This window comes from Typopeltis vanoorti, chromosome 11, assembly GCF_054136105.1.
Source record: "Typopeltis vanoorti isolate ZY-2024b chromosome 11, IOZ_Tvanoo_1.0, whole genome shotgun sequence".
In the NCBI taxonomy this organism is placed as follows: domain Eukaryota; kingdom Metazoa; phylum Arthropoda; class Arachnida; order Uropygi; family Thelyphonidae; genus Typopeltis; species Typopeltis vanoorti.
Genome location: NC_143559.1, coordinates 68,872,079 through 68,889,233, shown reverse-complemented (window position 1 = coordinate 68,889,233; position 17,155 = coordinate 68,872,079). Strand labels below are relative to the sequence as shown.

The 17,155-nt window shown below is 36.8% G+C and overlaps 1 protein-coding gene across 1 annotated transcript in view; it reads left to right on the top strand.

Moving 5' to 3' along the window:
• LOC150101697 (ral GTPase-activating protein subunit beta) overlaps positions 1–17,155 on the top strand; it is a 778,187-nt gene that overhangs the window by 518,992 nt on the left and 242,040 nt on the right. The window contains 1 exon segment of the mRNA XM_090400967.1: positions 15,004–15,128. Coding sequence (XP_090257093.1) covers positions 15,004–15,128 — 125 coding nt within the window.

Here is a 17,155-nt window from a genome sequence, read left to right as displayed (position 1 = left end):
AGCTTCTTCAACAACCTCCAGAATATTTTGCCACCTTCTTGATATTTATTTTCTATATTCTTGCCAAAATCCTCCCATGACTTTTGTTTAGCTAGTTTTACACACTGTTTAGCTTTCTTACATTTGTCTCTGTATTCTGTAAGAGTAAAAGCTGACTTATTTGCCAGGAACTTTTGATATGCTTTCTTCTTTTCCTTCACTGCCTCTTTAACTTCCTGTGTCCACCAGGGAGTTCTGATTTTTTTTATCCTTGCACACAACCTCACCACATGCCTCTCTGGCAGAATCAATCAAGGTTTGATTCCTGTTCTCAAACTCTTTCATTTTCTTTTCAATAATCTTTCTGTATTTTAGTCTACAGTTCACATCTGAGAGCTGCTCAACTTTTATTCACTTTAAAACTTTCTTACATGTTATTCTTTTCAATATGAAATTCAGTTTTATCCTGCTTAAGACTAAATAGTGATCACTTCCAATTTCAAATCCTCTGTACACACTGGTGTCCTGCACCAGGGAGAAAACATCACTATCAACAATAACATAGTCAATGAGACTTTTCTTATTCCTAGCCTCTTCTCTCCATGTGAATTTGTGCACATTTTTATGTTGGAACATGGTGTTAGTAATAACCAGTCCATGTCCTGATCAGAAATCCAACAGATATTTGCCATTATTATTAGCTTTGCTCTTTTCTCCAAATTTTCCCAAAATATTTTTGTATGTCTGACAATCATTTCCTACTCTGCTATTTAGATCCCCAATAAGGACCAACTTTTCCTTTTTCATTGTGTCAGTTGCTTTTTCTAAAGCCTCAAAAAATTCCTCCACTTCTACGTTAATAGAACCTTCTGTGGGACCATAGGCACAAATAAGTCTCATTGTCCAGTTCCCCATTCTCATATTTGCCCACATTACTCTACTTGAGACTGACTGCCATTCAAGAAGATTAGCCTCGTATTTTGTGTTGAATACTATGGCTACTCCTTCTTTTCCTTGATTGTCATTGTCTGAATATAACATTTTGTATTTATTGCTCAGAAAGATCTCACCAGTTTTGGTCTTTTTTGTTTCAGTCACCCCTATTATGTCGATCTGGTACTTATCTAATTCCTCAGCTAGCTCCATTTCTTTGCCATTCAGGCTTCTTACGTTGATAGTACCGATCTTTAACTCTGGTGATGTTGAGTTGGGGTTTGTTTTCAGATTTGTTCCAGTAGCTGACTTTTCACTGTTCACCCGTTCCCTGGCGAAAACAACGGGGGCCTTGTTTAACCGGACGACGCCCCAGCCGGCATGAAATTTTGTCATGTTGTACCATCATTTTTTATTTTTGTTTAACCAATAAGAATACAATTTGGTCGGCTAAATCCCAAACTGCCAGCCCATCCTCGTTCGTTCAGTATCAAAGTAGATACCCAACAGGGTGCACCACGAGAAGGTGAGGATTGGACATTAGGTCAGAAGCCCTGGTTGGTTCTCCGCATTCCTTTAAATGCTATGTGGAGGTCTCCTCTCAGTTATACAGCTTTGACCCTTAAGCACCCCCTTGAAATTATATAATGCAATATTATTGTGAAATGTTAAACCTCAGGTGCACTGGTACCACTCTAGGTAAAAGATTGGACTTTTACTTTGCTCTGGAACTCAAGCATTAGTTTTGCCATTTTTTTATTTTTAAGGTAAATAGCTTAACAGATTAAAAACTTACACATAAACAGATTAAAGTTCCTGAACTCGGTTAGAATTTAAGCGGCCATAGTTAATTTATAGTTAAAGCAAGTGCATAACTGTGACTCTTTTATTATGTAATATATACAGTATGGCTTTTCCTTCTATTGATTACATGGTCATGATCTGACACTTTCAGTGAAAGAGGCTGGTTCTATGTATCTGATTTCATGTCTTTTTTTTTTTAATGATGATCTCACACATTCAAAAGATGGAACATAATCTGTAATACACTAATACTATGATTGTGAAGATGAAGGAAGAAGAAACTTGTTAACATCAGATGTGAATCTGATGTTAACAAGTATACACATAAATTAAAGATACCAAGAAATTATTTACTTGGTTTAATCCTTTATCCAGGTGTAAGCAAATAAAGTATTTTTAGGACTGGAGTAACTCGTATATAGAAGCTAATGACTTCACATCACTTGCCTTAGTATCCTATAATGTAAAGCTGTAAAATCTCTTGTGGTGAAAAATAGAAATATTTTTCACCTATATCGATTTTACATGGGCCATAAAATACTTATAATTAAAAGTGTATATAACCTACTGTAATGTAATAAATTTTGTAATATAATGTTAGGATGAACTGATTGTAGAACCACAAGCAATTGTATCTAAAAAGATCAGACAGGATTAGGCTAGTAAACTGAAGGTCAACAACAGTCTAAGTTCACCGGATTATATGAGTTTTGCCACCAATACCTAACATAAGCATGGCGTATGTAAGGGAGTCGCCAGTAAATCCAGAAAGTTTGAAAGGGAGGCCAAGAGACGGCAAATGATATAAAAGGTGGAAATCGAGGGGCGAGAAGGCTCTCTCTTATTTTTTGTTCATGTGGCAAGCTTCTTGAGGAGGGGAAGAGTCAGGGACCCGTGAGCAGTAGTTCTGGAGATCATGGGGAATTCGCTGGTAGAAGCGGCTGTATTTCAAGATATCCTTACGTAAAATTCTTCGATGAATGTACCAATTCACGTGAATGCTGATTTGTCGCAGCCAAACCAGTTCCTGACATCATCAAAGAAATGCAGTACTGTTAAAAGGGAGGCAATCACCAGACGACTACCATTGGATAGTGCCCGATTACAGCCGTTGCGCAAGTTTAAGAACGGAACCACGGAGTTCACCCTTAACTCTTTAGGATCCAGGGCTGTACATGATAGTGTGAGCTTGTAAGTAGATTGATTTATGTTAATAGCCTAGATTGTGTGTACAGACGATAGATGTTGATTCTGTTTAATTAAGGGCATAATGTGTTGAAGAAATCAGAATGGCGAATGTGAGTTTGAATGTGCTTAAAAGAATACTGTTGACTTGAATAATGCTTGTGTTATATAATGGCTTAGAACTTGTATAGTATAATTTGGCCTTATATTAATAGTAATGAGAGTAAGGTTATGTGTGCTGAAATCCATCCACGTATCTAATAAGTTGAGTGTAAATAATATCCTTGTCTAATGCTTTAAGTGAATTGTTTTAATGAATGTGTGGAGATTCAGGCACATGATATGTCCGATTATTTTGTACATTAATTGTCTTAGTTAAAATAAACGTTTGGTTTTTGTAAATAGCCTGCCTGATCTTTGTTAGCCAATGCACTGTCTCATAAAAAATTAAACGAACCTGTGTGACCTAAGTAAAGTAACAGCCACGACTGAGTAATTCGGAGTTGCTTGAGAAAAAATTGATTTAAGGATTATTATACGTGCTTAGCTAAATTATTCTCTTGTATGTAAAAAGATAGAAAGTTCTTTTACACAATCATTAGTGGCACAGTGTTTAACAAAAATCAATTTTTAAGAATTAATACATTTGAATTTTAGCAATGTAGATTAAGGATTTGGCCCCAGCCAGAGGCTTTTCCTCAGTCCACGATACTAGCACGTGTGAGAGCATACTTTATGGCATTAAGAGCGGGTGAGTAAGCTAAGTAGATTATGAAAGGACTAAAGTCAAATAATAGTATTATACGTGAGTTAGAGCATATAGGCGTTTTGTACAAGCTCAAGCAACCATGAAAACAATGAAGTAAGAGCAGTAACACATTGAGTAAAACAGTAATATAATAAACAATATACAAAAAAAAAAAAAAATACAAGTTATGAAACATTACAAAGCATGTATCTTATGGACATGCATAATGCTATGAATGTTCAAGTCCTTATAAGGACTGGCTTAAAGGGGCAAAGCAAGAATGCTTTTCATCTTCCCCATTATCTGTAGAGGACAAGGTGATATTGAGTCATTAAAGCTCTGATCATGGCAGGAGGGTAACAGCAATAGCTGAGACTCAGAACTTCATTAGCTACAGCATTGCTATCCATTACCCTCCAAGGGTATTAATCACCGCATCTCATGGTCGATCTTCACCATTCTCCAGCCCAACCTACCTCTATTTTTTGCATGTTCAAGGTTGAAGTAATGCAGAAGTCATATTTTCATATACGAGTAGCCAAAAGGTGTCACACTTTATTATTAAAATACTCTGTATTAGAGATAGTTGCTGAAAATTTTTCCACTTGCTTATACTAGAAATTAAAGACACCGAGAAATTATATACTTGGTTTAATCTTTTATCCAAATGTAAGCAAACAAAGTTTGTGCAAGTGATGTAAAGCTAATGACTTGACATCACTTGCCTTAATATCCCATAATGTAAAGCACATTTCCTTATGGACTTGTACAATGCAATGTATTAAGGGACTACCCAGACCAGTTTTGACCTTTATTGAGTATATACACAAAGACAAGCTATATTACATTTCAAACAGTATGGCGAAGTGACAATGACTTAATCAACTGTTATTCTACTGGCCTGACATCTAGTCGACAAAAAAAAAATTCAGATGATGAATTTAATGAAGGATGAGAGATCGGGAAATTAAAGTAATTATTCCTAACACAGTTGTAGTCTCCATAATTTTACCAAAATGAATGTTGATTACCATATAACACTAAAAGAAAGGAATTTAATTCAAAGAAGTTAAAGAAATTATTGGGGGGAAAATTTCTTTCCGTGAGTGGAGTCACACTAAATAGATGAGCAGATTGCTGTGAACAGACAAATCAGCCTTCAGAACACACACACACACACACTTTACAAACAAAAAATACTGTTGTTGGTGATGACAGGTGGTAGATGACATTGATAGTAGTAGTGTTGTATTAGGAGAATTAAGTGTGGAGAGGGTGAGATGTATTTAGTGAAATAGAGGAGAGCACCCTCCTGCAGTGAGTTCTTGGACTCCCTCTAGGTGTCGTAATAATAATTATTACTATTATTATTATTACGGGCAATTCCAGGGAGTCATTGGACTCATCGAGGGAGGCCCCAAATCATATTCATCACAACTATTTGACATTCATACAGTATCTATCATACCTCGCCTTAAACTCATTCACTGTCACAGCATCCACCACAGACTCAGGGAGCGCATTCCACTCATTCACTACTCTAAAAGTAAAGAACCCAGCTCTAACACCTTTACTAACCACACTTTTGCCCAGTTTCCATGGATGTCCCCTAGTCCTCCCACAACCAGCCCTGTACTCAAAAATATCTTCTGAATTAATTTTATAGAAACCCTTCAGTAATTTGAATGTCTCAATCATATCTCCCCTCCTCCGCCTATCAACCAATTTTTGCAACCCACAAATCCTCAACCTGTTCTCATACGGTTCATTCCACAGACCTGCTATCATCTTGGTCACTCGCCTCTGGATCCTCTCCACCTCCTCCCCATCAAGAAGAAACCTAGGTGACCAAATCTGAGCACAGTAGTCTAGATGGGGTCTTATCATGGCTCGATACAGAGGAACAATAACCTGCTTGTCTCTGCTTGTCATCGTATTCTTCAGCAACCAAGTGATTTGATGAGCTGTTTTGGTCACTTTTGCAATGTGTCCCCTAAATTTCAATTCCTTATCTACCAACACTCCTAAATCTCGTGCCTCATCAATTTCCTGGAGCACGGTTCCACCAATGCAGTAAACTGCCGCCAATCTTTTCACCCCAAAATGCATAACCTTACATTTTGCCACATTAAACTGACATCCATTCTCCTTAGCCCAGACCTCCAATCTATCCAAATCATCCTGCAAAATTTTGACGTCATCTGCATTCACTATTGCCCTACCCAACTTCGCATCATCCGCAAACAAATGAACTGTTCCTCTCAGATCATTTCCTATATCATTTATGAACAAATTAAACAGCAGTGGTCCAAGAACAGATCCTTGTGGCACACCACTAGTCACAGGCCGTCTTGTGGACTCTACTCCCGAGTAAACCACTCTCTGATATCTCTCCGTCAACCACCCTCCTATCCATCTCACCAACCCTATGTCCATTCCCATATGCTGCAATTTACTGATTAGAATTCCATGTGGAATCCTGTCAAAGGCCTTGGCAAGGTCCAGTAGAATCACCGTAAACCCACTACCCTTATCCAGTTCAGCCGTCACTGTGTTATAATACGTGAGCAAGTTACTGAGGCATGACCTACCCTTCACAAAACCATGCTGTCCCCGATACAGTATCCCATTTTCTTCTATCCAATCTTGTATTTTCCTCTTGACTATTTTCTCTAAGACCTTGACAATGATTCCTGATATGCTAATCGGTCGGTAATTTACTACAGCAGTCTTGGAACCACCTTTATGCAGTGGAACTATTTTCCCCTCTTTCCACCCGCTCGGGACTAACCCAGACCCGAGACTCAAATTAAACAAAATGGTCAAGGGTACTGACAATTCTTTAGCTGCTTCTCGTACAACACGAGCTGGTATACCATCCAATCCCACAGATGTATTGACATTGAGGTTATGCAATAGACTACTCACCTCCACTTCATTAACCACAATTCCCGTATAATCTACTGGTTTATTCGTTTCTGCAATGTCACCACCTGGATGATATACTTTTGCAAAGTGCTCACTCAGTAACTCAACTATCTCAACTGATTCAGTTACCTCCCTACCATCGGCATTCTTTAAAATCAATCTGCCATGTACATTTTTCCTTTTACTTGCTACATATCTAAAAAACTGTTTAGGATTCTCTTTAGCCTGCATGGCCAATGTTCTTTCGTAATCCTTTTTTGCTTTTCTTACCACACTCGTCACCCTTCTGGCCTGTGCTTTATACCGTTCATGTGCCTGCTGGTCACCCTTCTCCTTAAATTCCCTCCATAGTTGTTTCTTTTTTTGCAACTCAAGCTTAATGGTGTTATTCATCCATTTAACCCCTACTTGATTTATTATTCGGACTCTAGGTATACAGTCAGCCATTGCTTCATGCAAGCACTTCTTAACTACCTCCCATGCACTATCAACTTCTAGTCCTTGCAGTTGTACATGCCATGGCACTGAACCAATCAAACTCCTAAGCTTGTCATACTTTCCAGCCCGATAATTCCACATGTACCCTGTCTTAATTGAAAATTCTACACCTTTAGCCACCTCCCAAGTTAAGACCCTATGATCACTCTCACCGATTGGTGGCAATGTGGTCATATTTGTTACAGCCAAATCCTCAGATGTAATTACTAGGTCAAGCACTCTCTGACCCCTAGTATTTTCCATTACATGCTGTCGCAGATAGTTATCCCTTAATAACCGCATAAAATCCAGTTCCTTCCTTCCGTGTGTCCTCTCCTCACTCCAATCAATGCGACCATAGTTGAAATCTCCCATAATAATCACCCTCCTTCCACCCATTTCTTCTATTTGCTTGTGCATACTGTCACCACCATCTTTTCCATCACCTGGTCTATAGCAGCACCCAATTGTATATTTAGTTCTGCTAGCCACAATCTCACACCAAATGGCCTCAAATGTGCTCTTTTCTCTATCCTGCAATTCAACTTCTATTCTCCTTTGCTGGAGCTCATCAGCTATCATCAACAATATTCCTCCCCCCATTTTATTCTCTCTGTCATTCCTGAACACACTATACCCATCACATTCAATCCCACTAGTTATATCATCTACAGTCAGCCATGTTTCACTAATACCTATAACCTGTGGTCTGGAAGTGCCAACCATGGCCAAAAACTCTTCCTTCTTGTTCCTAATACTCCTAGTATTAGTGTACATGAATTTAAGACCCCCATTAGCCCCAACCCTACCTTGATGCCTTATATTAACTATCCCACTCAGATTTGTTGTCCTTATTTGCTCTGGCATATTATATTCATTCTTACATTCAACTGCCTCCATAAGGACTGTATATCTACTCCCCCCCCCCTAACAAATCTAGTTTCCCTGAGTTTGCACATCCACTACATTCAGCAACACTTTCTCAAGTCTTCTTACACCGTAACCATTCAAATGCAAGCCATCCATCTTATATAGATCCTTTCGCCCATCAAACTCACTCCACACATCCACAAATTCCACACCACTCGTCATACATAACCCACGCATAAAGTCATTTGCAATTTTAGCCCTCCTTTTAAACATTTCACTGTCATACCGTGGCAAAAGACTAATCATTCTAACTCTCTCACTCTTTTCTTTTGCTACCTCGAACAATTCATTCAGGTCTTCTATCATTTCCATTTTATCTCCTTTCAAATCATTCGTACCTGCCACAACAATCATTTCTTTCACCCTTTCCTTTTGCTCTCTAATAGACGCAGTTACGTCCGTTATGGTCGCACCAGGTTGGTACGATTTTGTCAAATCCTCTACTAACACACCTCGTACTAACGAGTCTCCATACAGCACTCTATCCTTCATTTTGTTCATGTTCACATTCATACGTCTATTTTTCCTGTCATACCTTTTATTACTGGTTGGTTCATTCAGTCTACTTTTGTTCATGCACTCTAGCTGCTGTTTTGCTCTTTCTATCGCACTATTCAACAACGCGATCTCACTCAATGCATCTATCTCATCTTTTTTGTTCTCTGAGAAACCATTTATACTATCATTCACACTTTCTACATTCACACTCTCACAATTTTCATGTACAACCTTGCCGTTTCCTGTCATATCCCTGTTTCCTTCATTCTGAAGGTTGACAAAAATATCACACTCACGATCCGAAATACACTTCAATTCCGCATTCTCCCTACATTTTCTACACACATTCAATCCTTTATTATCATCTAACCACACACCGACCGCACTCCGCAAAGCGTACATTTCACAGCTAGTACACTGACTCATTTCTTTTATGCTACCGTTCTTTGATAACGATGGCGAACCTTCATTACTGGCCGCCATTTTCCTTCGCACAGGTGCCATTATTATCTGTGACGTGTTTTGTCAAATTATACCCTAATCTTTAATAATTATTCAATTAATAAATAAGAGGAAAAAAAGTACAAACATCAGAACATTTAAGTACTAAATATAATTAAATAAAATGAAATATAACTAAATACAGTAACTTAGCTTCGTTTTGTCTTCCACCGTTACGCGTTCGATTCCGACGGTACCAAAATATATTATATCGTGACAGCAACTAACTTCCAAAAAACAACAATAAATGTATTCTCAGTATTCATGTTTGGGAATTCCCACATACTGGAAATTTTGGATGCTAATTCTGATAAATCATCCATATGTATATACTTAGTTTATGTGTTCATAAACGTATGTAGATTTCATTTATTATTTAAAAAAGAAATAGGAATATAATTGTACTTTAATACTTTGCCCATTCTGTTTAAAAATTTAAACAGAATGGGCGAAGAAAGATTATCAAAACAAGTGTTCTCTGCCAGGTTGGCAGGAAAACGATCCAGAAGAAGACCAAGATATAGGTGGATTGATACGGTACAAAGTGCCTTAGACGATAGAAATATAAGATCTGATAATGTTGGAGTCTTGACAAGTAACAGACTGATTTGGAGGAAAATTGTAGATAGGAAGTTGGTAATGATGTAATTTTTTTCATGTAGTACTATCATATCCTGTACACCCCTTGAGGATACATGGCAGGAATTTGATGATGATGATTGTACTTTAATAAAGTAACATGTTATTTAACACATTTAAAATGTTATCTTCATGCAGCTGTGTGGATTGGTTGATTTGTTGTTTATTGGTGCAAAAACAGCAAAGGTCGTGCTGTGACAAACCATAGGTTACAGTGGTACTCATGGTAATAATAAATAGTAATGAGATAAAATAGTAAATAACATTCAGTACATTAATCAAGTTTTAAAAAATAAAAGTTAAGCAATGCATTAACTCCTCGAATAAATATTGCTAGTTGTGCTGTATCAGAGGCATCGGTGCTGTCATCTAAAGCAATTGAAAATGCTTCCAATCTAGCAATCTTCTCTTTTAAACTTTTTTTGATATTATCAGCCATAATTTCTATCTGTCAGACAACAGTACATCTCAACAAACAAATATTCTCGAAGTCTTTTTTTTTCTTTTCAGGACATATTATACTTGCAACATCCAGCAGACATTCTTTGATAAATTCTCCTTCACCAAATGACTTAGAATGCTTACCGATTTTTTCGCTTACCACAAAGCTGGCTTTGACAATGCTGTGCTGCTGCATTCTTTGCCTGTTGAACATTTGCTGCTGGGTAACCAAGTTCTTCTTCAACTTCTGTATTTCATCTTTTCGTTGTTGTCCAGCAATTTTTGGGTGATCCGCATGTCTCGAAACAAAGTGTCTCTTCAAGTTGTTTTCTTTTTTGATGGATACGGATTCGTTGCACAGCAAACATACAGGCAAACCTTTATTCAGAATAAAATAATAATCCTCCATCCAGTTGTCTTGAAATTGACGATTCTCTGCATCTACTTTTCTTTTTTTTTGGAATAACCCCTGACATTGTCCCAAATTTATAAGCGATATTCACAACTGTCAAACAAAACTGTCTTCTACACTGCAGGCACTGAACAGAACACAACATCAACGCAGGCATCGAACAGAACATAACATCAATGCAGGCACTGAACAAAGCACAACACCAACGCAAGTACCGAACTGACATGTTTTGACACGTTCACACACACGTCGCTAGTCAAAGTGAGAAAGAGACCTTGGTTGGAGAAAACATAGTGTGTTTTGTGCAAGTTATATGACGTCAGCTTAATGTGAGTTAGTAGAACACACCATGTTTTTTCCCACCATGAATCAGACAAACTTTGCTGAAATAGATTAGGGTTGGATCCAGCCCATGGGCTGGGGATTGCCCATATCTGGTCTAAAGCATGAATTGCAGTTTATGTATCTGATACTAAAAGCATGAGGAACATAAGTGAAACATTTTGCCATGGGTTAGTTTGACTTGGTTAAAAATAATAGACATCAGTGAGGTGTGTTTGAAAGGTTATGGAGGGAGGGATGGGGGGGGTATTGTATTTTCATGGAGGATAGAGAGAACATGATGTGGGGGGGGTTCTGCTACAATATTGTAATTGTAACAGAACTTCCACGAACATAAAAGTTAAAGATAAGATCATTGGAGCCAGTGTGCTGAGGCTATTTGGTGTGAGATGTAGACCATATATACCATATATGTCGGCATATAAGATGACACTCAAATGCTACAGAATACTCCTCGAAATCATGGGTTGTCTTATACGGCGAGTATAAAAAGGGAAGCTTAATTTCTTGGATGAACATTTAAGTAGTTACAATACATCATTATATAAGAAAATAGGCAGTGTTTATAAACAAATCAAATTAATTTTTTATTACATAAATTTATTTAAAATATTACAATAGATGTAAGTCTTAAAAAACAAATAATAATTATTAACCTAAATTTTCATGTTAATTTTCTTTATTTGTTGAAAATAGTTCTTCAGATTCATTGCTTAAATGATCGTCATATGGATCCCAGTTCGAATCTGGTGAATTGATCATTGGTTTTAACTTGGTTCCATCAGCCAAACATGACAACACAACTGTAAACCTTCTGTTTTCATGACCTGTACTTCGAACTAGCACACACTTACCACCTTTAGACTCAACTATTTTATTGCTTATCATATCAAAGTTCATAGGCATTTCATCCATATTGACAATAGAAATTTATGTTATTGTCTCAGCTGAATAATAAATTTATGGAAACTGGTAAGTTTGTGGTCAAGATCTGCTGGTAGTTTTTGAGCAATTTTCGTTTTTTGTCGTATTACCAGATTTTGTCTCTTCATAAAATGATTACACCATACTGAAGTAACTTGAAATTTTATACTTTCATCTGGATTCAATCTTGACCATTTTAGTGCATATGCTCTAATCATATTTATTCTAATAAGATAACTATGTGACCTTTGTTTGAATACCCATTCTGCAACGTGATTTTCCAGTTGCGGTCATCGGGTGATCCCCATTCTCATTGCACATTTTTTCTTTGCCAATTTTTTTAAAATATCTTCTTTCTTTCTCCATTCATTTACTATCTTTTCAGTTATGTCAAACTTTCTTGAAGCAGCAAAGTTATTAGTTTGCTTTAACATTTCAATTACCCTTTTAAATCAAGCTTCATACTTCATACTTTCTTTGTTTTGTTGCTGGTTCCATGATTTTAAATGATAACAATTTTAATAATCCTAAAATTTAAAAAAAAAAAAAAAAAAAAAAAAAAGGAAATTAATAATTAATTAAAATTGGGGTTAATCACTTTTAATTATGGTAATTCACATATATACTAAATCTATGCCATGCAAAAAAATAACAGATATGCATAGATATAAAAATAACAGATTGCTGGCCTGGCTGGCTGAGTGATTAGCATATCCGTTCTCCATATATTAAATTTAGTTTAATCCTTTATCCAAGTGTGAGCAAACAAAGTTTGCACCTGAAAGTATCTTCAGGACTGGGGTAAGGTGGTACAACACCAGGGCGACTCCTTGCAAAGGTGGAGCAAGCTACCAACACTCCCATCTCAGTATCTCCCATAATGCAAAACACATCTCCTTGTGGATATGTCTACTGTTATGCATTAAGGGAAGAGCCACTACCCAGACTAGTTTCGACCTTTATTGAGGTCTCTTCAGTGGGAGCCAGGCCCAAGTGGAGATACCAGTCAGAAGTATTAGCAAGGTCATCTCTACCCATAGGAGTTGCCAATTGGTGTGCCACCTTTTTAAATTACTCTGGATTTAGAGGAAGATGTTGAAAGTTTATTTTTCACTTGGTTAGAGTATAATAAATTTAGTTTAATCCTTTATTCAAGTGTGAGCAAACAAAGTTTGCACCTGAAAGTATCTTCAGAACTGGGTTTCTCCACCTTTGCAACAAGTCGCCTTGTGTTTCACTACCTTACCCAGTCCTGAAGATACTTTCAGGTGCAAACTTTATTTGCTCACACTTGGATAAAGGATTAAACTAAATTTAATATATTCTAACCAAGTGAAAAATAAACTTTCAACATCTTCCTCTAAATCCAGAGTAATTTATTAAAAAGGTGGCACACCAATTGGCAACTCCTATAGGTAGAGAAGACCTTGCTAATGCTTCTGACTGGTATCTCCGCTTGGGCCTGGCTCCCACTGAAGAGACCTCAATAAAGGTTGAAACTAGCCTGGGTAGTGGCTCTTCCCTTAATGCATAACAGTAGACATATCCGCAAGGAGATGTGTTTTGCATTATGGGAGATACTGAGATAGGAGTGTTGGTAGCTTGCTCCACCTTTGCAAGGAGTCACCCTGGTGTTTTACCACCTTACTCCAGTCCTGAAGATACTTTCAGGTGCAAACTTTGTTTGCTCACACTTGGATAAAGGATTAAACTAAATTTAATATATTCTAACCAAGTGAAAAATAAACTTTCAACATATCCGTTCTCCAGCCATAAGGCTGCGGGGTTCAAATCCCGCGATGGGCATGGATGTTTGTGATTGTCTGTGGAAATAGTAGTGGTGGCGGTAGATGGCGTTGACTTACTTGGTGGAGAGTTGTAGAGTAGGTGCCCTCCCTCGATGAGTTTTTGGACTCCCTGGAGGTGTCATGTAATAATAAGAAGAACAACAACAACAATACCTAACATTGCATTAATACAAGAAAGAAGAAATTGGTGGGGGGGGGGGGGGATTGTCTTATACAACTGACATAAGCTTAAAACCTAAAAATAGCTTAAAATGTAGGCCTCGTCTTAATGCCAGTCGTTCTATAGGCCGACATATACGGTAGTTATTTGTTGATATGGGCATGTTGAAAAGAGTGATCTAGATGACATACATTAGAAAATTAGCTCAGTAAACATAGGAATATGTTTAGTTTAGAGATGAGTACCTAAAAGAGTAAATGATGGAGAGGGACCTCGGGAACTTGTCCATTACTTAGGTAGCCACATTGTCTCCAAATGAATGCTCATGCAATCGTTAGCAGAACCAGAAATTATGTCAAATTCGGAAAGGCAGCTTGGAGCATTGCCATGATGTAAGAAACTGCAAGGGAAAGATAACAGTAATAATTGTGAGGGTGTGATTGCTAGAAGCAGTATTACTGTATGTGTAGATAAGCAAATGACCATTATAAAACACAGACAAGAAGAGTAAAATCCACCATGATAAAGACATGAAATAATTGATGAACTGACTTAAGGAAATTTTAGATCTTTTGGGATATATTGAGTAAAAGGAAGAATAATTATGGATGGATAATTTGAATGAATAAAGATGGTCAGAATATGAGAGAAGTAGAAAAAAATAGTTAAATTACTGAGTGAGGGTGTAATCTGAATCTCCATCTGAATGGAGATAATGCCGTGACACATGTGACACTGACTGATTTGAGAATAGTGGTGGATGAACTGGAGGTGGAAAATTTGACATACACAATCCAATATTCCATGGCTAAGTATACAGCCATGGAATATTGGATTGTGTATGTCAGCTTATGTGTGTTATGAGAAAGTGGAAAAGAATTTGCATTGATTCTGACCAGGTTGATTAATTACATCTCAGCTCTGGCAGCATCTCAGAGGAGTAGAAAGATAATCACATAATTCTGTTACACAAAGGGGCTCCAAGGCTGAGGTACTAAATTGTAGAGTGATCAGTATCTCAGAAGTTGTGGTTCAAGTATCGAAAAAGTTGATTAAGGACAGAATTTAGGAATGGTTGAATATGAAAATGATGGGTGCAGCACAGTTCTGTAAAGGTAGGTCTTCCCCAAATAAACTAGTTAATTACTTTTTGTAGTGTATAATAGTTGAGTTTGCTAATTAAATAACATGTATATATTGTAAATCTACAGAAATTTGTCCTGATATGAATGCTAAGTATACAGTATAATTTTTGCATCCATATCTGAAGAAGTATTTCCTTTTTATTTTATAGTCTGGAAGTAAAATTTATGCTGTGAATCCTGGAAGGCCATTACCTGTGAACGATGTAGGGATGTCATATAATATTCGACCACGCTATTTTCCTGAAGCTGTAGATAGAATACCACTCTGTAAAGCGTAAGTGAATACAACCATAGTGCTGTGAAGTGATAACATTGAACATCAAGTTAAAAATTTTTTTCTTCATCAAAAATTATTTAGAATATAAATTTCAGTGTATTCAATTTGAATATGGCTAAAAATCGTTTTTCAGTAATCAAACTAGTTGACAGGCTTAGCTGTTGGCTGTTATTGATAACTTATTTTAATTTTTAATGGTATTACACCACTAAACAAAACTAAATTATAAAAGGATGGTTATTAACTGGATTATTTTTCACTGAAGATTTCAAACCAGCATCTTCAGAGCAAAATAACATGTTGCAATTTACATGTGATAATGAGTAAGTAAAACAATTTAAATTATAACAGACAAAACATCTAAAGTCCTAATTTGCATCTTCTAATGTTGAATAAAAAATATATTACAGTTGAGTAGGTGTTGATCTTAAAATGACAGTCTCCCAAATTTTTGACAGATCAGTGTATCCATACTTGTTAAGGTTTAGAGCAGTGCTTCCCAAACTTCTGGATGCCAGGGTCCACTTTGGAAAAATTAAAATATTTCACCCCCCCCCCTCGAAAAAAAATCATAATATAGACAATATTTATTGTATTCATATTCAATACAAAAGATACACAGTGAATATTGCAAAATCAAATGCAAATATTACATTTTTAGCATCTTACATACACATTTGACATGGTACATCATCTCATATTTTTATATAGATAGATATATTGTTATTGTACATTTGCAGTACAAGTACATGAAACGTAAAACGATTAGTAATAAAGAAAGAATTAAAAACATAAAAGAAATTTAATGTGATGGATGTGTTTCAATACTGCTACAGAAAAAGTCAATATCAGGTGAAATATTTTAAACTGCAATTCTTAGATTTCTGCTTTGAAATGAAACTTACATGAATAAGTTTCATATATTTACTAATATTCATTAAGAGTCGAAACACGTAGGAAGCAACATTTGTGAACACACCAATGTGTGATTTTTTCCCATTAAAATATAAAAAATAACAAAAAAGAAATAATAAATAAAAATTAAATACGTTTCTTTTAAGATAAAAATCTAATCTAGTGGTGTGCCGCAGGGTTCTGTTCTTGGACCACTACTTTTCAATTTGTTCGTTAATGATATAGGAAAGGATCTGAGAGAGGAAGTGTTCACTTGTTTGCTGATGATGCAAAGTTGGGTAGAGCAATTGTGAGTGCACAGGATGTCAAAATTTTGCAGGATGATTTGGATTGTTTGAAGGACTGGGCTAGGGAAAATGGATGTCAATTTAATGTGGCAAAGTGCAAGGTTATGCATTTTGGAGTGAAAAGATTAGCAGCAGTATATCACATTGGTGGAACTGTACTCCAGGAGGTTGATGAGGCCAGGGATTTGGGAGTGTTGGTGGATAGGGAGTTGAAGTTTAGGGGGCACATTGCAAAAGTGGCTAAATCAGCTCATCAAATCACTTGGTTACTGAAAAATATACTTTAACAAGCAGAGACAAACAAGTTATTGTTCCTCTATATCGAGCCCTGATAAGACCCCATCTGGACTACTGTGCCCAGATATGGGTGCCAGGGTTTCTTCTTGATGGGGAGGAGTTGGAGAGGATCCAGAGATGAGTGACCAAGATGGTGGCAGATCTGTGGAATGAACCTTATGAGAACAGATTGAAGATTTGTGGGTTGCAAAAATTGGTTGATAGGAGGAAAAGGGGTGATATGATTGAGACATTCAAATTACTGAAGGGTTTCTATAAGATTAATCCAGAAGATATTTTTGAGAATAGGACTGGTGGTGGGAGGACTAAGGGCCATACATGGAGGCTGGGAAAGAATGTGGTTAACAAGGGTATTAGAGCTAGATTTTTTACTTGGAGAGTGGTAAATGAGTGGAATAAGCTGCCAGACTCTGTTGTGGATGCTATGACTGTGAATGAGTTCAAGGCGAGGTATGATAGATACTGTGTGAAAGTTGAATAGTTGTTCTTGACATGATGTTAGGGCTTCCCTCTATGAGTCTGTCA